The sequence below is a fragment of the Ambystoma mexicanum genome, chromosome 1p, assembly GCF_040938575.1.
Source record: "Ambystoma mexicanum isolate Mex_15411 chromosome 1p, UKY_AmexF1_1, whole genome shotgun sequence".
Lineage (NCBI taxonomy): Eukaryota > Metazoa > Chordata > Amphibia > Caudata > Ambystomatidae > Ambystoma > Ambystoma mexicanum.
Window position 1 is genome coordinate 89,893,847 of NC_090921.1, and position 21,525 is coordinate 89,915,371.

The following is a 21,525-nucleotide window of genomic DNA, read 5'->3' on the forward strand; positions in this document are numbered from 1 at the left end:
CTCACTCTGCAGGGCACACTCTGGATGTTATGATCTGCTCAGACCTTCCCCTTTCTGTCCCTCTCATCACTCCTCTCTCCTGGAGTGATCACTTTCTCCTTTCCTCCTAGCTCACCCTCTCTACCCTTCAGGCCAAGCCAACTCCATCACTACTACCCACCTTCTCGGTCATCCGACCCATGAAGCGCGTGTCAGTTGAGGCTTTCGCTGCCACTTTCTCACTCCCCCTCCCCCATTGGCTGACTCTCACCTGACACAGCCCTTTCCATGCCCCATTCTGCTATATCCGATACTCTTGATTTTCTTGCCACCGTCATGAGGATCCACCTGAAGCCCAAAGCCAAGTGCAACTCCTGGTACGACTCAGACCTCGTCACCCTTAAACGCAAGTGTAGTTTGGCTGAGAAGAAATGGCGTGCTTCATGTACATCCTCTGACAAACTGGCCTGCCGCCTGCACCAAAGGCAATACCGGCTCTCTGTCCGCACCAAGAAGAGAGCCCACAACCAAGCACGCGTCTCCGCGGGATCCAACAACTCGGCCAAACTTTTTTAAAATCTGCAAGGAGCTGGCCAATCCTTCTGCAGTCTCTACCTCTCCTGTCCCCTCCCAGGCCCTCTGCACGGCCCGGCTTCTCACTTCATCTCTAAAACTCTCTTCCTCTCCCCCTACTCCCTCTACTCCCTGCTCTTCCTCTGGCCCTTCTGCAGCCACCTCACTTCCCTCCTTCTCTGCCTTTCCCCTGTTCTCCCCAGACAAGGTTTCTAGACAAGTCCGATCTATGAAAGTCTCGTCAAAACAGGTTCACCCCCGTTATTCCCAAACCATGAAGGACCACATCGACTCCCTGGCGCCTGCCCTGGCAGACTTCTGCAACCCCTCCTTCGCCATTGGCCTCTTCTCTTCCCCCCTGAAGCACTCTCTCCTTAAAAAAACCCTCTGTTGACCGTTCCCGCTCGGCTAACTAGTGCCCAATCTCCATCACTCCTTTCCTGGGCAAACTCTTGGCCATCTCCCAGCTCAATCTTCACACTGAATCTGTTGGTTGTCTCCATGATCATCAGTCTGGCTTCAGAGCTGCCAGAAGCACGGAAAAACTGCTCTCCTGAACATCCGTAAAGACCTCCAACCTTGATTCCAACACCCATGTGTCATCTTACTTGATCTCTCCTCTGCCTTTGACACCGTCAACCATGCCATTCTGCTCAACAGTCTCTGATAACCTGGGGATCACCGGTCAGGCCCTGGCGGACTACTTTCCTTTCTGACCGACCCTCCCAGGTTCAAATTGGGTCCTTCCTCTCCTCTATCTCTACCTGTGGTGTTCCCCAGGGGTCTAAACTCTCTCCCTGGCTGTTCAGCCAATACCTGCCACTTCTTGCACACTGTATTGCCGCGTTCTGCCCCAACTTCCAGTGCTATGTGGATGACACGCTAATTTTCAGGCTACCCTCAGCCACCTCTTCTCCCTCTCTCATTTCTGACTGTCTGCTATCCAGGAGTGGTGTCCCTCCAATGATCTCTGCCTTAATGCCAGTAAGACAGATTCTGCTCATCAGCAGATCCACTCCCTCCTTTCCTGTCACTCTGGCCGGCCTCTTGGCCCTCTTCCTGCTCCCACCTGTGAGGCTAGAAACCTTGGGGTCATCTTCGACTTCACACTCTCCTCCTCTCCTCACATCTCTGATGTCTCCAACACTACCAGCTGCAACTGCTCAGAGGTATTCTTCCTTTCCTCTCCTTCCCCCAGGAGCTCACTGTCTCCAGAGCTCTGGTTCTCTCTAGGCTGGACTATTGCAACAGCCTCTTTCTAAATCTGCCTGCCCTCTGCAACTCATCCAGAACGAGACTACGAGACATGTCCTTGGCCTCAAGCCCAGGGATCGTATCTCTCCAGGACTGAAATCTCTGCACGGGCTCCCAGTGGCTGCAAGGATTAAGTTCAAAGCCCTCTGCATTGTCCACAAGGCCTTCTGGGGCCTGGGGCCTCAATACCTCCAACTCTCTCTTCCTAAATATCTTCCTTCTCAAGCTCTTCGCTCATCCGCCTCCAACTCTCTCAGGTTCAGACGCTTCTCCAAGCAACAAGTTGGTGGTAGATCTCTTTCTTCGGCTGGCGCCTCCCGCTGGAACAGCCTCCTTGCCTCCCTGAAACTTGAGGAGAATAATCTCTGGTTTCCGGAAGCACCTCAAAACCTCTCTTTGCTTCTGCTTTTTCTCCTCCTCTCCCCTGCTCACCTCCTGGCTGAAACTGAAACTGCACTGGTTACCTGGCCACCCTCTGATCTCGGGCCCAGGACCCTCCCCCCGCCAGTCACACATCCCTGCACTGCCTTCCCGGCAACCCCCACACTTGGGGACTGTTTCTGTATCCCTACAGTCCCACTACCAGCACTTGACACCTGATATCTGCACTTCCCCTTGCACTTGCCACCTGCTGGCCGAACTTTTTATTTATTGTTTATTTATTCTATTATCCCATGTACTGCACTGTCCCCTCCCCTTTCCCCCAGCACGTCCCCCCTTCCTCCTTCCCATGCACTTGTGCGGTCTTAATGACACCTGGCCGAGTAGTATCGTTGTCTGTCTCCCCTCTGTTCCCCCTCCCTTGCCTCGTCGCGCCTTGAAACACTTGTGTATAGGCGTGTTATAAATGCCATATCATATGATATATCATCAAGGTTATATTTCTGTAATCCAATGGACCAAGTTTTTAACTTGATGGTTTTAAAAATAGTGATGGATTTGGACCAAATACAATAAACATTCAATCGACCATTTTGACATCAACATTTTCCACTTCCTCTGTGAAGGCAGATTGTCCTCATGTCCCAGTATCCAAACATTGTTTTCCGAGTGGTGTTTTATGGCATGAGGGCAGAGGCCCTGAAGCCAAAGGCTCTGCCACAATCGAGGTGCATACAATCAGAAGATGCTTAAATTCCATGCCATCAAATGTTCACCTGTGGAAAAGCTGTAAAGCAGCCTTTGGCTGCTAGGAAAGGATAAGATAACATCTACCCCACCAAATGCACAAACCCAAAAGTACCCACCATCAACAGCATGTGCAGTGTCTGACCAAGATGGCTACTGCGTGTAGTTCTGACCATGCCCGCCTTGGATGCTCTCTAATAATAACTAAGTGCAGACCTGGACCATAGAACTCAGCAAACAGTTTTAAGGCCCCCCAATGCAACACAAACAAGTGCATACGCATTGCAGAAACTGAATCCCCTAAAACATTGCATATTGTAAAACTCAGGAGGCAGCCCCCTAGTGTTAGTGGGCAAGGACATCATGGGAGCATGAGACAAGAAGGAAAGCAAAAAGCTCAGGGGCCTCAAGAGGACAAGAAGAAGTGTAGGGATAGGAGATTCTGGGACCACAAACCATCAGCACGGGTGCTTCACAGAAGAACTAAGAGGTAACAAGGCCACCAAACCAATGAAGGAAGCTCTCCTCGGCCTTCGACACCATCAGCCTCACACACCACATGAAAGACTCAACACACGAAAAAATTAACATCCTCAAACTAATCATCACCGCAATGCCTTCCCTCCACTACAGCTCTACTCTCCCGCTTGACTGATCAGACCACCTAGCCATGCCTTTCAAAATCCTGCACACCACCCCAGTCAAGCACTCCTAGCAAAAATCCATCAGACAAACCTTCAGGTCCTTCAAGAACTTTCCAGTGGAAGCCCTCACAGAAAACCTTGCCAACCTCCAACTCACATGGACCGAACAACCCAACTAAACTGACACTCTTCTGGAAGTACTTAACGACACCCTCTCAGCCTCAATCGACTGACACGCACCTCTGAAACAATGCACCTGCAAACCAAAACCACCATCACCCTGGTACACGCAAGAACTCAACCTCACCGAAAGAGTCATCAGGAAACAAGAGAAAACATGGCACTGCTACAGGACTGCATCCACCCTGGCACTCTTCAAGGAACTCATAACAACCAACTGACAACTAATCAACACAGCCAAGACCTCCTACCATCAGAACACCATAGTAGAAGCCGACAACAAAAGTAGAGTCCTCTTCAAAGCGGTCAAGGACTATCAATCCGCTACCCGAACCTGCCATACCACACTCCATCGAAAAATCCACCGCCATAAACACCTACTTTATTGTCAAAATCAGCAAGATTCACCAGCAAATAGACACTGGCTCTGCATCCACAGATCCACCTCATGTAATTCTCCACACCCTGAACAACATTCAAGAAACTCTCTACAGGGGACCTGGTAGAAACCCTGGCCGCCCTTAAAGCCACACAGTATACAGAAGACATCCTCCACAATCCATTGTCAAAACCCTCCCTGCAGAAGCTCTCCTTCCCTACCTGGAGATCATCAACAGCTCCCTAACTCAAGGCTCCTTCGCATTGACCCTAAGAATAGGACAAATTCTCCCTCTACTAAAGAAATCCACTCTGATCCCGACAACCTAGGTAACCATCGCCCCATCGCCCATCTTCCCTTCCTAGGTAAGAACATTGAGAAAGTAGTAGTCGCGCCACTGCAGCAACACATTGACACCAACAATCTCCTCCAAACCTATCAATCTGGGTTCAGACCCAGAGGCAGCATGGAGACTACAACCATACAGGTTGTTGATGACATGCTCAACATCCATGACAACGTCCACCCCTGCCTCCTTATTCTATACAACCTCTCGCCGCTTTCGACACAGTAGACCACCAGGCACTCATGAATACCTTACATCAGCGCATGGAAATCGGAGACCTTGTCCTACCCTGGTTCAAAATCCCACCTCGCCAACGGCCAGCTGTTTGTACAGATGGCCTCCTCTAGCTATCCAATGCTACCCATCACCTCTGGAGTCCTGCAGGGTTCCATCCTCTTCCCAGTGATCTTCAATCTATACATGGAGCCTCTGGGAGACCTCCTAGCCACACACAAGACCCACATCCACGCTTACGCCGACATACAGCTATACCTGAAGATCGACTACATCAGCGACATCCACAGGCTCAAAACCTGCCTCTCGCTGATCCAGTCTTGGCTGTCCAGTGCATACTTGAAGCTCAACCACTCCATGACCAAAATCGTTCTCACCAACAACAAGAACACCCAGACACCCCTAGACTTTGACCACGTATCCACACTGAAAGACGCGTTTTCCTCAACTGCTTGTCCCACCTGGTCAACAGGATCTGTTCTTTTAAACTCAAGTGTTACTAGACACCCTGCCTCTTTCCCATTACAACATACAGCCTTGGGACCGAATTAACGTAAAAGCTTCGCCTGTATTTTCTTTTATCAGACCTAGTGCTCTAAATCCCCCTCCACCCCCAAGCCTTTTTTTTCCCATGGTACCCAGTCCTCATAAAAATGTATTTGGCCCAGTACACTCCTTCGACAGACTCTGAATCAGAAGACTCAGAGGATTCTGAAACCTTATCCCAGGGGATCTAGAGTGGTTTCTTTTCTGACTTGGACACCACTGAAGCAACCCGTACACCCCCGGAAGAAATGACCGACCTAGCCAAGGTCATTGCCCAACTAGCGGCCCATCAGATACAGAAAATAGACTCCAAGAACATTCAACCAGATTAATTGAATTGCAAGCAAGGCCATTACTACCACAGGGCGAACTTCAACCATATCTTGAAGACGAAGATTAAGGGAATTGTTTTCTAAACTTCCAACACCTGGCTGAACAACTGGTATGGGAAAAGAACAATAAGAGTTGTTATTTGGGTCCCTTGTTGAAAGGAGAAATCCAAACTTCCATTCAAATACTTAACCTTGCACAGAGAGCCATCTTTCTATCCATCAAGGAAGGGCTGTTAAAAAGAGTGGGGCAGACCTGCAATTTTTATCCGCGCAAATTACGGGCCATTAGTTTAAACCCAGGAGCAACCCCTTTAGAGCTGGGCGTACGTGTCAAAAACACAGTGGCCCTGTGGACTAATAGCAAGTCCTTCGAATACCTGTCAGAGACGATTACCTTAGAGCAATTTACTAATTCCTTACCCCCTTTTTTGCAAAAATCTGTTCTCCAGCTAAATTGACCTACCCTGCGAACCGCCATCAAGACTGCACAAAACCACTCTGATGCAGCTAAAAACTTCGATTTGGCTGATCGATGAGAAGTACACAAGGATCATAAGCCGGTCCATCGACCTCAGAGATTAGATAAACAGTGGGTGAGGGCGCCACATAGGATCAAGGAAGGTATACCACGTGAGAGAGCTAAGGATGAAAGCAGAAGGGGAGAAATAAAAAGGAAGCAGACCACCTCCTCTGGTCTGTTTTTCCTATAGGGAAACAGGGCATCTAGCTAGACACTGTCTACAGAATATAAAAGACAAACCTATGGGGGGGCGTGGCCTTGAGCACCACCGATGAGGCTGCTCCTCTAATGGCTTCCGCATGAAGCCTGCCGCTACACCAATGGAATAAGCTGTTTCCGACCACTAATTTGTTAAAGAATGCAACCCACAGTGATTGAACAGCTGGGGCATTCCTAACAACAATATGAGCTTTTAACGCTCCTTTGTTGCCTTTGAACACAGCTTGCATTCATAGCGCTAGTCCACAGAGCACACAAAGATGACGGACGGACTCCACGGAGTGGGGGAGGGAAGACCCTGCTGCTCCAGACCCTGCTGCCCAGAAGAGAGCCTAACAAGAAGGCATCGCCTGTACCTCCAGCCCTCACGCTCCGGCTCAGTGTCCGAATCACATTACGGTCCCCCAGCCACAGCCGAAACGCTGGTGTATGACAGAGGCACTGAGACGCCATCCATCAGCTGGGGCGCATGTAGCAATCACCCGAGATCTCTGCCCTGCTTGGAATTGGGCAGTCTGGCTCCTGGATACGAACAGGAACGTGGGCCATCTCAGTCTGATTCGCCAACACTCGGCGTCCCACAGAACAGCTGTTTCCGATGAGGTCTTCCTTGACACCCATTGACAATGGCAGAGCATCCGCCGCAACGGCTGTACCACCTGGATCCCGTCCTGTAACAAAAGCTGACAGCACCTCCTTGATCTCTCGCTCCACATGAAGGTACAACACCGGCTCCCGAGCGTGAAAAGTAATAGGGGTGAACGCCTCCTGATCTCCTTAAGCACCTCCTGATCTCCCGATTACCTCAGGGGCCTGGTGCCACACCAAGCAGCCACCTCTTGCCAATAGAAGGAGATCAGCTAAGCTGGGCCCCTCTGGCTACCTAGGCATTACCTGCAACATCTGTCTGACAGCTACACCTAATGGTATCCCTGTAAACGTGCCCCAGGGTGCATGCCATTGTTTTAAACTCCTAACTGGGGGGACAGGGACCAAATCCATGCACATGGACCTGAAGGCCCAGGGGATAAGCGGCCGCTCTACTCTCCACCTTCCCCCTGACACGCTGGGAGAGTAGGCCTAGAAACCTAGTGGAACACTATGCGAAATAGCGTGGAGGGAGGCCGGCTGCGATGGCGGCTGCGATACCGCCCCCTCAACCCTCCCCACTATAGCTGAGGATCAAGACAACTCCCAAAGGAGGGTGGGAGCACACATCAACACCCGCTCCGCCCTTGCTGTACCCCTGAGAATTCAATGCCACATGGGCTGGGAAACACAGAGAATCTCCCTGCAGCCCTCGCTCATCCCCGCTTCTTAAAGGGGCCACAACGAAATATAAGGCAAGCCCATAAAATGGCAAAACACTCAAAACCTCCAGGAATGCTGATATCACCTTGGAGAAGTCTCAACTCTTACTAGATCGCACCCACAGACTGTGTCCGCGACGGGGAGTGGAGACGGATTCTCCCCCAGATGTAATCACCCGGGTCCCCTTCTACACAACCAAAGCCGCCATAATGGTGATAGGGCGCTTCAGAAACAAGTTATTCTTCCAGGGAGCTCCCCTCCAAATATTTCAAGATCTGTCTATGGCAACAATACAAAAGCGAAGGGCCCCGAGACCCCTGACCCTGTTCCTTCGGGACCAACACATCAGGTATCACTGGCTGTTTACAACTGCGCTTCAATTCTCCTACAAGTGAGGTCATCAGACAATTGCACACCTAGTAGATGCAAAGATGATCTTCCGCATCAATTCTCTGGCGAACAAGGGTGACGCCTCTCCTGTCTCCCCTGGTGGTGGCAACAAGCAACTACCCCCAAACCGAGACGGATGACCTGGACGACGGTCAAAAAGGGTCGTAAGTGACCGGCCCCCATAGCCCGGCTGGCCTGGATCTAAGAGGCCCTCAGCACCCCAACACCTGGCTCTTCCTCGATCCTACGACTTAAGGACCGCCGAGCCCGCGGTCACCCAATTCACTCGGAATACCATACATCTATATGGTGGCAGCGGGCTTCATGCAGCTCATGCCGGACTCCAAGGTGGATGTCACCTGAAAGCACTTGGAGTAACCTACGGACAGTTCTGTTTCAGTTACTTGGAGATGTCACTGACGAAAGATGGTCGGCATCCCTTGAGTTTGTTATGTCTTCACGTTGGAAGCCTCAGTTAATACCTCGGTTGCACTGTGGAACCCAAAACAGATATCCTAGATGGCGACTGAGCTGCACCCAGTCCCCACACCTCACCTGCAGAACATGAGCACCCATAGAGGAACCTCCACCAAATCAGAAACTCAACTTAATTTCTCCGAATATTAAGGGCCTGAATTCTGATAATCAGGACGGGGAGAGACGCTTGCTACCGTGGTACTGGCCTTGACTCCAGAGACAAGAAAAGCCAAGCGGTTCATCAAAGCAGTGAGTCGGAGGGAGAACCGATAAGAAACCGAACTGTGGTGAGCGAAGGGGAATCAAAGAACTGTTAATACCGCAGGGGAAAGATCAGTTGCAGAGGGGTCCAGCGCCACGTGGGTGCTCATTCAAAAGACTCTGGCCGAACCCCCCCCCCACCCCCTTGTGTTGAAACTACTGATACCAGAAAGCCGTAGGAGAGCCACAAGGAAAAGGTCAAATTGGTCATACAGGGATTGAGTAAAAAAAAAAAAAAAAAAAAAAAAAAAACAACTATACTGTCGAAAGACTTTGACCACAAAGCAATTGGAAAGCCAAGGGAAGTAAATTGTGTATCGGGATAAATTAGAAGGAACTGCGTGACTGGCAGAGGTGAACCCGACTGAGAGATGGCTGCAGAACGGAGTGAAGCATGATGCCCCAATGAACATTGTGTTGACAAGAGTGAACCAGATGAAGGGATGTCCACAGTGGATTGTTTGAAAAGACATTGAGACTTGTAAATGCCACAGGTGAAATCTTTTGAATAACAGCCATAGTGAACCCGACGGAGGGAGGCCAACATTCGAGAGGAGTCTGAGCCAGGAATAGGGGATCCAGGGTTGAAAAGTCATCACCCAATATGCATATAGAAAATAACTTTGTTTTGTAATTTTTTTGGATACATCAGGCCCTCGGGGCTAGAGACTGTAAAAGAGACTTGTCCACAAGGATCTTGATATGGCTGAAAAGAACAAGAGGCTCGTGCTTGGAATGCCGAGTGTGTGCTGTGCTCAGGAGTCCCGCCTTGTCCTGTGCTCAAAACGTGGGGAAGGGAGTGGCCCGGCTAGAACATCCTGGCTCATCATTTGTGAACACTTCTTCCTTTCTTGTGAAACCCCATCCCACACTCTTTTTGTATTTAGTTCTAAGGATTGGCAATCATTATTTTTTTAGTATAGGCCCTTTTATATTAGGAATTTTTCCAACCTAACTATACAGTTTAATAAACTTTCAGGGGATTACGCTAAGGATTTGGCCTTGGTGAATAGAGTGTACCTCATCATCCAGGCCTGGGTGGCTACCCACTGTCTATGCCTGAATGATGACAAAACAGAGCTCATCATCCTGGGCACCCACGCCAATCTTAAGAAATTAGACCAGGTCTACTCTTGCTTCTTAATTGATGGCAACCACATCAAGGTGGCCAAAGAAGTTAAGACCCTTGGCTTCTACATCGATTCTACCCTCTCTTACACCAAACAAGTCAACGCCATGGCATCTGCCAAAGCCTGCACTTGCAAGCTCATTAGGACTGGTAAACCTTTTCTCTGCAACGAAAATTGCATTATCCTGGCCAGAGCCCTTATACTGTTGAGGCACGATTATTGCAATGCCCTCTATATCGGGGCCAACAAATCAATCATCCAGAGGATACACATCCTCCAAAACAATGCCCTAAGAGCGGCTCTCGGTGTGGCTAGAAAAATCACACAACTACATTTAGGCGCCAAAATAACTGGCTATCGACCTTCAACAAAATTCAGCTCAAAACCGCAGCCCTCACTCACAAAGCACTGAAAAAACACAGCGCACCCCCTCCCCCATCTATTTTATGGATAGATTTCACAAGAGAACCTCTACCAGACCCTTGAGACTGGATAACTCCAATTGTCTCATTACCCCCAGATACAAGCTCTGAAAAGGTTGGCGGTTGTAGCTTCCCCGTCAAAGCTGCCCAACTATGGAACTCCTTGCCACACACCATCAGAGAAGATCAACCTTACCTACATTTCTGACTCAAATACACAAATTGGCTCATCCTCTGATCTTTAGCCATTCTTTGCAAGCTTCCTGCATGGTAACGTTTTTGCCCATTGTATACATTTCTGATCTGTCCAATTGTAATAACTCCACTGAGTTATTATGTATACATTTGACTTGTCTATATCCTGTAAATTACTTCATTGTGTAACTGGTGAAACTAAGCTTTGCGTTTCCTGTAACTGCTGTGCCCCGATACCCTCGGGTCTGGTGCGCATTAGAAATGAATAAACAAACCCTTGAACTGTGATCGCTTGTGCCTGTCGTTACTGTTGCCACCATGAGTTCCTTACATTAAGCAGCTTCAGAATGAGCCCATTGATCTGTGGCTTGCAGCAGTATCAATTCCTCGGTCTTACCGTCATTCCACACCATGTTCAGGAGCCTCTCGGAGTCCACATTATGCACAATGGCAGCCAGGAAGCCAGCCTGCTGGGCATGCAGGACCTAAACGGCAATGACAGCAAAATGTTACAAGTCACATGGAAGGAAAAGGAGATTCAAAATACATTTGCACTCCACAAAAATAAAAAAGGGGCATGGCAGGCAGGTTACAGAAGTCTGAGCTACTCATCCCCTCTAATAATACATAAGGAAGCTGACAAGCGCCTTCAAGGGATTGCAATTTAAAGGGACAGTGACCACTTAGTATAAAGAAGGAACAAGTTACTTACTTGTAACTGTTCTCCAGCATGGGTCTGGCATGGATTCACATGCTCATGAATATTCCCCGTCGTCAGGCTGGGAATCCTCGGTAAAGAAAAAATCAGTATCAGTTTCGTTTTTGATCCGTCTTTCTTAGTAGTAACCAATCACTGATCTCTGGGTCATACTGCCCCCAGCCAATGACTGCCCTCTCCCTAAGCCCCGCCTCTGGCAGCCATCCTCAGATTTGGTAGCACGCAAAGTGGCAGTGTGACCAAGTGAAGAGCCGCAGAGGGGTAGGAGGGAGGGTTTGCATGTGAATCCATGCCAGACCCATGCTGGAGAACAACAGTTACAGGTAAGTAACTTGTTCCTTCTCCAGCATGGGGTCTTGCATGAATTCACATGCTCATGAATAAAAGAATATGTAGCAGTACACACATGCACAACCACGGGAGGTGGCAAAGGCTCAACATTAAGCATTACATCCAAAACTCAACATTAAGCAATTCTTACCTCCTCACCAGGCTCACCTTAGGCGAACAGGTTGCGCAGCACTGCTTGGTCGACCCTGGACTCCTCCCTGGGGTCCCGATCGACGCAGTAGAATCTTGTGAAGGTGTGCGTCGACCTCCACGTAGCAGCCCTGCAGATGTCCAGCAGGGGCACACCAGACAGGAACGCCGTGGTAGCAGAGATCGCTCTGGTCGAATGGGCTCTGACGGCCGGGCAGCGGTCGGTTTGCCAACCGGTGACAGTGCATGATGCAGCCGGAGAGCCATCTGGAAATGGAAGTCTTCGAGAGAGCCTTCCCTTGATTTACAGACCCAAAGTTCACAAACAGTTGTGACGTCTTCCGATAACTCTTCGTGCGGTCCACGTAGAACTTCAGCGCTCTAGCTACATCCAGCGAGTGCAGAGTCCTCTCGGCCGGCGTCGAAGGCGACGGGAAGAAAAGTGGTAACACCAAGGGCTCGTTGAGGTGGAAGTCGGATGGCACCTTGAGCATGAAGTAGGGGTGCGTCCTCAGCACCACCCTCGTGTCATGAAAAGTTAAGTACGGAGGCTTGCAAGATAGGGCCTGGATCTCTCCCACTCGTCGTGCGGAGGTGATGGCCACGAGGAACGCTGTCTTCCATGACAGGAACTTCAAAGGCGCCAAATGCATAGGCTCGAATGGGGCCCCCATGAGCCTGGTCAGCACCACATTAAGCTCCCACGCCGTGGCAGGAGCCTTCACCGGCGGGAACTATCAAAATAGTCCCTTCATAAATTCCTTCACCAGGTGATGAGACCACAAGGGCGCCTGTCCCGCAGTCCTGGTATATCGGGAGATGGCAGCCAGATGTATTTTGATGGAGGCGTGAGCCAGTCCAGCTTTGGCCAGCGACAGTAGGTACGGCAGTACTTGAGGGGCTGTAATCCGCAGAGGGTTAATCTTCTGTGCACGGGACCAGACCCTCTTCCACTTATGACCATAACACTTAAGAGTTGAGGACGCCCTGGCTTTTGCAAGAACCTCTCTGCAGTCAGCCGGGATATTGTATCCTCCAAACTCTAGTGCTGCAGGCCTGCAAGTTCAGCGACTGTGGGTCGTGATGGAGAATGGCGCCTCCTTCTCTGGAGAGAAGATCCGCGTCCGCCGGCAGCTTGACTGGTGGGGACGTTGACAAGTCCAGAAGGTCCGGGAACCAGATCTGCCTCGGCCACGTCGGTGCGACGAGGATCATTCTGCACCTGGACTTCTTGAGCTGGTTGATGAGGCGGAGCAGCAACGGCAACGGAGGGAACGCGTATAGAAACAGGCCGTCCCAGGGGAACGAGAAAGCATCGCCCATGCTCCTCGGTTGCGGGAACCTGCTGGCGAACCTCTGGCACTTGGAGTTCGTCGCCGTCGCAAAAAGGTCGATCCGGGGTTTGCCCCATCGTCGAAAGAGCCGGTCCACCTGGCCTGCCGTAGTTCCCACTCGTGGCAGGAGCGCAGCTCCCTGCTGAGTGAGTTGGCAATGGTGTTTTTTTATTCCTGCCAAGTGGAAGGGAACCAGAAACATCCCCTGGGCAGCGGCCCAGTGCCACAGATCCTGGGCCTCCTTGGATAGGGCTGGGGATCTGGTGCCCCCCTGCTTCCGTATGTAGAACATCGTGGTAGTGTTGTCGGTGAAGATCCTCACCACTTTGTCCTTGAGGGACGGAAGGAACGACTTGAGCGCCCAGAACACTGCTCAGAGCTCCAGAATGTTGATGTGGAGACCCCTCTCCTCCGGGAGCCAAAGGCCTCTTGCGTGGAGATCTCCGGTGTGGGGCCCCCCAGCACTCCAGAGAGGCGTCCGTCGTCACCGTCTCCTGAAACACCGGGGTTTGAAAGTCCGTGCCTGTAGTGAGGTGAGCACGGGTACCCCACCATCGGACCGCCCGACGAAACTCCTCGTCGAGAGGGATCCTGTCCTCGAAGCAGCCCGTCGCCTGAAACCATCGGGCGTCGAGGAACTCCTGTAGCGGACGCATCCGAAGTCTGCAAAGGGGTACAAGATAGATGCATGAGGACATCATCCCGAGGAGGGACTTGATGGACCTCACCCTGGCCACGTCCGTGGCTAGCAGGCGCCGTACCTTGCCCAGAATGGTCTTCGTCCTCTCCTCCGACGGGGAGGCCAATTGCCCCACTGTATCGAGCTTTGCTCCCAGAAACAGTGCTACTCGCGACGGAACCAGGTGGGATTTGGGGTAGTTGATGGCGAACCCCAGTTCCGTGAGCAGCCGGACGGTCCTCGCCGTGTGTTTGACGGCGAGTTCTCTTGTCCTTGCCCGGATTAGCCAGTCGTCCAGGTAGGGGTAGACGTGGATCCCCTGCAGGCGAAGCTGCGCCACCGCTGGTGCCAGGCACTTGGTGAACACCCTGGGTGCCGACTTTAATCTGAACGGTAGGGCTCCGAATTGGTAGTGGCGTCCCTGAACCACGAACCTGAGAAACTTCCTGTGCCCTTTTAGGATGGGGATGTGGAAGTAAGCATCCTCCAGGTCCAACGACAACAGGAAGTCGCCCTCCTCCAGCTGTCCCAGCACGTGCTGGAGGGTGACCATCCTGAATTTCTGTGCCTTGATGTACCTGTTCAACCGACGCAGGTCCAGGATGGGGCGCCAACCGCCTGTCTTCTTTCTGACGTATCTGGAGTATACTCCGGAGCCCCGGAGCCTCTTGGGGACGAGCTCGATGGCACCCTTCTTGAGCATCGCCCTTACCTCCAACAGCAGTTTTTACGCAAAGTAGTGATCAATAGTTTCTTCAAGTCTGAATATCTGCAGACCGATTGCTCTACGCTACACTGTAGTTAGCCTCCAGAGCTCGCTTTGATTATGATTGCATATTTTCGCAACAGCGGAAGAGAGCTGGCAAACTTTTTTCAGAATGATTTTATTATAGGTTTATTTGTATCCATTCATGCAGCTAACGCTTTACGTTTTATAGGGTCTCATCTGGGGCTTGCAAAGTCTTTTCACCACCCACTCGCAAAAAGGAGTAGATTGAGGGACGTGACTCAATGTGACGTGACTCACAGCAGTTGAGGGACGTGACTCTCCTTCCTGGCCACGGGAGGAATGCAAGGGCACTTCTTTTGGAATTCCAGCGAGTTCCCGTTGGCCAGGGTGTCCAGCACCCAACGGTCGGTGGAGATGGACTCCCACACGCTGATGAACTTCGTCAGCCGGCCTCCCCCCGGGGTGCTTCGGTGGGGGCCCCGACGACACGGCCGGATCAGTCTTGCTTGCCGTGACCTCTGTAAGCTTCCTGGGAAGAGGAGCGAGCCGCCTGGCGGTATTTGGAAGAGCCACCGCTGGATCCTTTGGAGGCACCCTGTCTGCCTCCGGAGCTCCGAAAGGGCCGTCGTTGTTGAAGTACCCCTAAGGCCCGGGCCGTCTCTGAGTCGGTCTTGATGGCCTGGGGAGACTCATCCACCGTCTTACCAAAGAGGTTCTTGCCGTCGAACGGCATATCCAACACTCTGGTCTGGACGTCCTGGCAAAGGTCTGTCGCCTTGAGCCATCCTCGTCGCCAGAGGCAAACTCTGTTGCCCAGTTGGCGAAATCCGGTATCGGCAATGTCCACGTTATGGCGTGATCCGATGCCACGTTGCCTTCCTGCAGAATTTGTAGGGCCTCCGCCCTCTTGTCGTCAGGTAGGAAGTCTAGCAGGGGAGCTATCTTGAACCAGAGCTCCCTGTCGTAGCGGGCCACGATCGCTAAGGCATTGGCCGCCTTAATCGTCGTCGCCGCTGACGAGATGACTCGTTGTCCCATGGAGTCCAACTTCTTGCCCTCGCTGTCCGGCGGGGAAGTGGAAGTTGTGGCCGCCGCACCCGCCGCTTTCTTCTTAGCCGCTGCCGAGACAACAGAGTCTGGCGTGGGCTGGGCCCTGAGGCACAAGGGGGCGGCATCAGGGACTCAGTACTTCTTCTCATTCCTGTCCCGCTTGGCGGATGTCGTGGAAGGGTTCTTGAGGACAGCAAGCCCCTCGTCCCAGATGTCATCGAGCAAAGGCACCGCGAGGACCGTCTTCCTCTTGGCCTCTCGTCGTTGGTAAAGAAACCCTTCCTTTTTTTGTTCTTCAGGGCAGAGCTGGAAGAGCTTGGATGCCCTGGTTATCATGGCGTGAAAGGAGCCAATTTCGGCGGCTGGAGAAGCCCACGGGGGGGGGGGGATGGGGGAAGAGGGGACGGGATGTCCACTGTGTCATCGCCGCCGCCGTCGTTGTCCGTCCCCGTCGCTGTATCCGTCGCCGTATCCTCTCTAGGGTCTGGCGAGGGGGATGAGGGGTCCACAGGCCTCGCGGGCACGAAGGGCAGAGAGGGGTGGACTCTCCTCCGCTTGTTCGGAGGGTTTCCCCGACGGGCCTGGTTCTGGATCCTCCATCGGGGTCCATGGTAATCTCGTCCTTATCTCGGTACATAAGGACTGGATCGCCAACAAAATGGCCGCCGAGCTATCCTGGGGCTCGTTTAATGGCTGCGACGGACGGGATGGCCGCTCCACTGGGCCCTCTTCTTCATCATCGTTATCTTCGATCACGTCAGCAGGAACCGTCCCCTGGGATCGAACCTTCTCGAACCTCTCGTTGAGGTTTCCACCAGCTCCTCCTCAGAGGCTGATTCCGAGTCTGTAATGGCCACCGTCCCCCCCCTCTTTTTCCTCCGGGGACTTCACGGGGGTCTTTACGATGGGCTGGAAAGAGGATTCCCTCCGTGGAGGTAGGGATACTCTGGGCCCAAAGGCCGTTTACACTGGCGTAGTCTCAGCCGGCTTCACCAGGGTCGCAGCAACCACTTCGATAGAGGCCTTTGCCGGCTGGATCAAAGACCTCACCACCTTAGGTGCATCCTGGGCCTTCGACCTTGGGGGGAGGGTCAGCGCCTCGCTCCCCCTTCGAGATCGACCGGGGCCGCTCCAGCAGCTTACCCGGGTTCTCGGACTTCCTCTTCCCCGAACCAGAGCGCTGGCTCGTGGTTGAACATGCCGGGGAAGTCGCGCCCTGCCTGGCAGCCGAAGAGCCCGACCTTTCGGCGCTCCCGGTGCCCGCGGACTCGCGGTACTTGGCCTTCTGTTGGGCCCCCGTCGCCGGGGCACCCTCACAGGACTTAGAAGCCCGCTCAGACTTTTTCTTCACCTTCTCACCTGCTGTGCCCTTCTCCAGCCAGGCGGCGAGGCGGGAACGACGATCTTGTTTGGTCCGTTCCGAAAAGTTCTTGCAGAACGCACAGTCCTTCTCCACGTGCGTTTTGTCCTCATGAAGGCAGTAGAGACATCACAAATGCTCGTCCTCCTTGAAAACATTTTGCAATCCGCATCCAGGGCAGCACCTGAACAGCTTGGATCCGGGCATCGCACTTCCCTTGTCCTGGGCCATGTCCTTGAGGTAGGCCGCAGATCTTCCGGAATCCTCCAAGAAGCGTAAATTTGACGAAAACTTCACCCTTGAGGGGCGTAGAAGAATTCCGAAACGGGTCCCCATTATCGGAAGTAGAAACGGTGGAGCTTGAGGCTCGATTAAACCCAAAAATGAGAAAATCTCCTGAAAAAGCACGAAAACGCAGCAAAAACTCGAGAGCTAAAGCACGAGGACTCCCAACACTTGAGCGTGTGGTAAAAATCTGAGGATGGCTGCCAGAGGCGGGGCTTAGGGAGAGGGCAGTCATTGGCTGGGGGCAGTATGACCCAGAGATCAGTGATTGGTTACTACTAAGAAAGAGATCAGAAACAAAACTGATACTGATTTTTTCTTTACCGAGGATTCCCAGCCTGACGACGGGGAATATTCATGAGCATGTGAATCCATGCCAGACCCCCATGCTGGAGAAACAATGCTGCCTTTTCTACAGGTAACAGAACATCAGATATAAGTGCTGGAGAAAGGCCAACGGTGACAATGGTACGAAGGCATCAGATAGTAGAGAGGGTGGGAAAAGCAAACGAGTGTATGCAACCATCAGGTTGCTGGGAAAGTAGCAAAAGAGAAGAACGCCTTGTGCTTAAGGGACATTGTGTCAGGGATCAGGAAGGTGGGAAAAGACACATAAGCATTTAAGTACTGGGAGGGCTGGAAAATCCAAAGGTGACATTGCTACAGGTACATGAACACCAGAAACAGGATGTAGTGTGCTATGGGGCTGTTACCAATCAGAAAACTGTCAGGATAGGAAAAGTCACCAATGTGCTATGCTATGAGGAGCTTACCCTCAGAGTAGGACGGGTAGGAAATGTTAATGACATCCCATACTACAGGAAAATGAGCATCGTGGAGGGTAGGTGGTAAAAAGGCCTAGCGATGCTGTACTATGAGACATTTTCAGCTGCAAAAAGTTAGTGCCCTGTGCTACGGGTATATATGCAGATCAGAATGAGGGAGATGGGCAGGTAGGGTATGCAAGGCATAAAATAAGCAGTGTTGCATAGGTGGCAGTACCCGACTGATTTTCATATGGCTGGGCCCTTTTGCAATGGTGCAGATGGGCTAAGAAAACGGTGTGGAAGGTTGCCCAGAACAGTGCCAGTGGGTCAGATTTATTCAAAACCTTTCGCCCATCACATTTTTGGTTGCAGTTGCTAATTAAATTGACACGTCTGTAGCAAAGCTAGCCATTTAATTTACCCTGTTCAATAAAAGCACAGCTCGCCTTGCATTCCTTCCCTGCCTTCACGTCTCTCTCTGCCCTCTTTTCTCTGTTCGCTACAAGGGGCTAATAGAGTAAGAGTGCAGCAGTAATCATCTCCGCCACTCTTACTGCCAAAGGCCTGTGTGGGAGTGCCAGGCAAAAATATGTTTTTTAATTTTCAAATAATTGCAAACCAGAAGTAATCAGGATGATCCGTTTATTACGCCAACTAGATCTGTACAACTGGTGCTCGACCCATGATCCGATCACATACTCCTTGACGTTCGACCTTATCACCCATGTTGCTTTATAACAGCTACCTGAAAAGTGAGGTGTCCGCAAACTACAAAATTCCTCTCAGTCTACCCAGCTCTCTGCATGCTTTGCCATCCACCCTGCTTAGTCTTTTACTTTCTATCCGCTTACATAATGAATGCACAAAGCTAACTAGATATTTACGCAAAGTAGTGATCAATAGTTTCTTCAAGTCTGAATATCTGCAGACCGATTGCTCTACGCTACACTGTAGTTAGCCTCCAGAGCTCGCTTTGATTATGATTGCATATTTTCGCAACAGCGGAAGAGAGCTGGCAAACTTTTTTCAGAATGATTTTATTATAGGTTTATTTGTATCCATTCATGCAGCTAACGCTTTACGTTTTATAGGGTCTCATCTGGGGCTTGCAAAGTCTTTTCACCACCCACTCGCAAAAAGGAGTAGATTTTATAAAGGGTGCATACAGTTAACAGTGGAAATTTGAAAATATTATTTAAGATTTACTTTGTTTGCAGTTAAAGTTTCACTCTGTATGGTTTGTGGTGACATGAACAATTTTATAGAATGCACATTTAAATTTGTTGTTATTCGTTGCCATGTGTCGAATGCATTTCTCTTAGGTCGAGTAGGTAAACAAAGTAACTCAACCTGCAGGTCTAGTGGATTTGTAAAGAATTTGCAAAGCCTGAATCATCTCACTAATGTCTTACTTCAGCATACACAACACTGCTGTATTGTTGCTCATTATTTGTCTTGGGTACACAACGTCTGGTGACATTAAAAATATTAGTAAAGCGTTGCTAATCAAATGGGTTGGTTTGCTAATCAAGAACATTTTAGAGCAAACTCTGCTAATCAGTTTTTGAAAACTAATTTATAGTTTGGAAGGATACCTTGCAGTACTATGGCATTCCTGTCGGTGTAAAGCTGAGCTCATTTCCTTTATCTAGGTTGGAAATTGCACAAATTAGGAGTTGCTTGGCATCTATTAAATAGAGCATAACCTCTCCGCTATTATGCCTTGAAACCATACTACTGTGCTGTATAACTTTTATTCTGACCAACATGTACTTAACACGTAAATTGCATATATGTAACATAAACTATGTATGTTTAACATAGCAATAAGACGTGCTCCCATGTAACCAGCATCTAAGTGAATAGTCTTATAACAGCACCACGATGCCCAAGGACTGTTGTGCACTTTATAAATGGAAATAAATAAATACGGTTGTTGGGAAGATGTTGGGTCAAAGTAGAGCTGAAAGTTATCATCTGCTGATTCACTGCCACTTGTTAAATGTTCCAAGATTTAAAATTAGGTGAATTTAAACATACATGTTTCCTGTGTCGTGGTGGTGTGCATGCTAATTGTTCCCATAAGATCTGTCACTTCAGGGATATTGATCAATAGAAAGAAGCTTTCAAAAAAAGCACAATTACTAATTCTTAGTAAAAATCGGTGAGATTTGCGAGATGGACACAAAAGGTAAAGATTTCTCAAGGTTTCCCATTTATTCAAATAAAAAGGGGTTTGATAAACGCCTAACTTTCTCTATCCTGACAAAGGACCCTGCCTAGCAAATTAAAGAACAATGACCTAGTGTCCAAAATATCTCCCTCACGCTAACACACACAACAAAATTATACAAGGAAAATATGACTTTCTTGAGTACAACAAAACAATTTTGGAATTTAAAAAAAAGTTCCTGGAGCAATCCTTGTGACCAGGGTTGGACTCCCTTCTGTGAGAAACCTGCAGGTTTCTCGCTGTCTGAACCCTGGGTATCTTTTTCTCAGGTGGCCAAGGCACAGCCATCGCCCTTGGATCCAGACCCTGGGGGTGGACAAGTGCGAGAGGATCACTGTGGGAATGGGGGTGAGACATCAGATGGCGAGATGCGGTATTCCCCCCACCCCCACTTTCGACACTTACTCCACCTTTATAGGTTATTCTAAATCCGGTCCCGTTACCCCCTCCCGAATTCCAACAAGTACCAATTCAGAAAGGAGGCATGGGGGAGCCGGGAGAAAGAAATTACAATTACTAACCCGTGTGTTACAACCGCAGGACTATCCCCTTGTCTCAGATATGCTCCTACCAGACATTCCGTCAGTTGAAATAGAATATTGTCGAAACAGTTCCATTATGCCCCAGTACCTTGCTTTGAAACCATGCAAATGCATTTATTTACCATCACAGACTCAGTTTATTTAGACAAAAGCCCACACAGTCTTTCCCTAATTAATCAGAAAAACTCCAACTCCAACAATCTGAGACAATGAAGATCTCTCAAAACACCATTGAGAGACAGAAGACTATGCTATATTAAGACTGTACTGTCCCGCTAATGAGGCCAGGCAAGTTCAGGCCTCCCTTTCTAACTACTCACACCTGACTCCACTTGGCACTCCCAGGACATATAAAAGGCAGAGCAGGAGAGCATACTTTGAGCGAGCTGGGGATGCTGGAGGCCGCCAGAGAGTGACCTGTGGATCGGAGAGGAACCTGGAAGGCCTGGAGGAGAAAACTACCCAGGGCACTGAACCTGACTGTGCAAGGGAGGCTGCAATGTGGAGTAGACGCAGTACCTCCAGGGGACCTAAACCAGGGGTGACTGGACTTTCCTGGTGGCACCCCCAACAAAGCTCCTCTCCTGGGCTAAACAGGAGAGCCCAGGCCACTGGGGGCAGGTGGCGAGACCCTGACCCCCAGGTAAACTTCCCCTAGTGCTCCGGCGGTACCTAAAACCACGTGAATGCCATTTTGGGGAGCTGAGGAAGTATGAGCAAAATGCCAAGAACTGCATTATGGGACTGGAAGTCCAAAGACATTCTTTTTCGTTTTGATTAGATATTCGGAAGAAGGGTCTGAACCCGGCAGAGGGCGGCCCTTGTGA

General features: G+C 50.5%; 1 protein-coding gene across 1 annotated transcript in view; it reads right to left on the reverse strand.

Moving 5' to 3' along the window:
* The window catches only part of RNF167 (ring finger protein 167), a 548,009-nt gene that overhangs the window by 317,826 nt on the left and 208,658 nt on the right, over nucleotides 1–21,525 (reverse strand). The window contains exon 5 of the mRNA XM_069643794.1: nucleotides 10,918–11,005. Coding sequence (XP_069499895.1) covers nucleotides 10,918–11,005 — 88 coding nt within the window. The remainder of the gene's footprint in view (nucleotides 1–10,917; nucleotides 11,006–21,525) is intronic.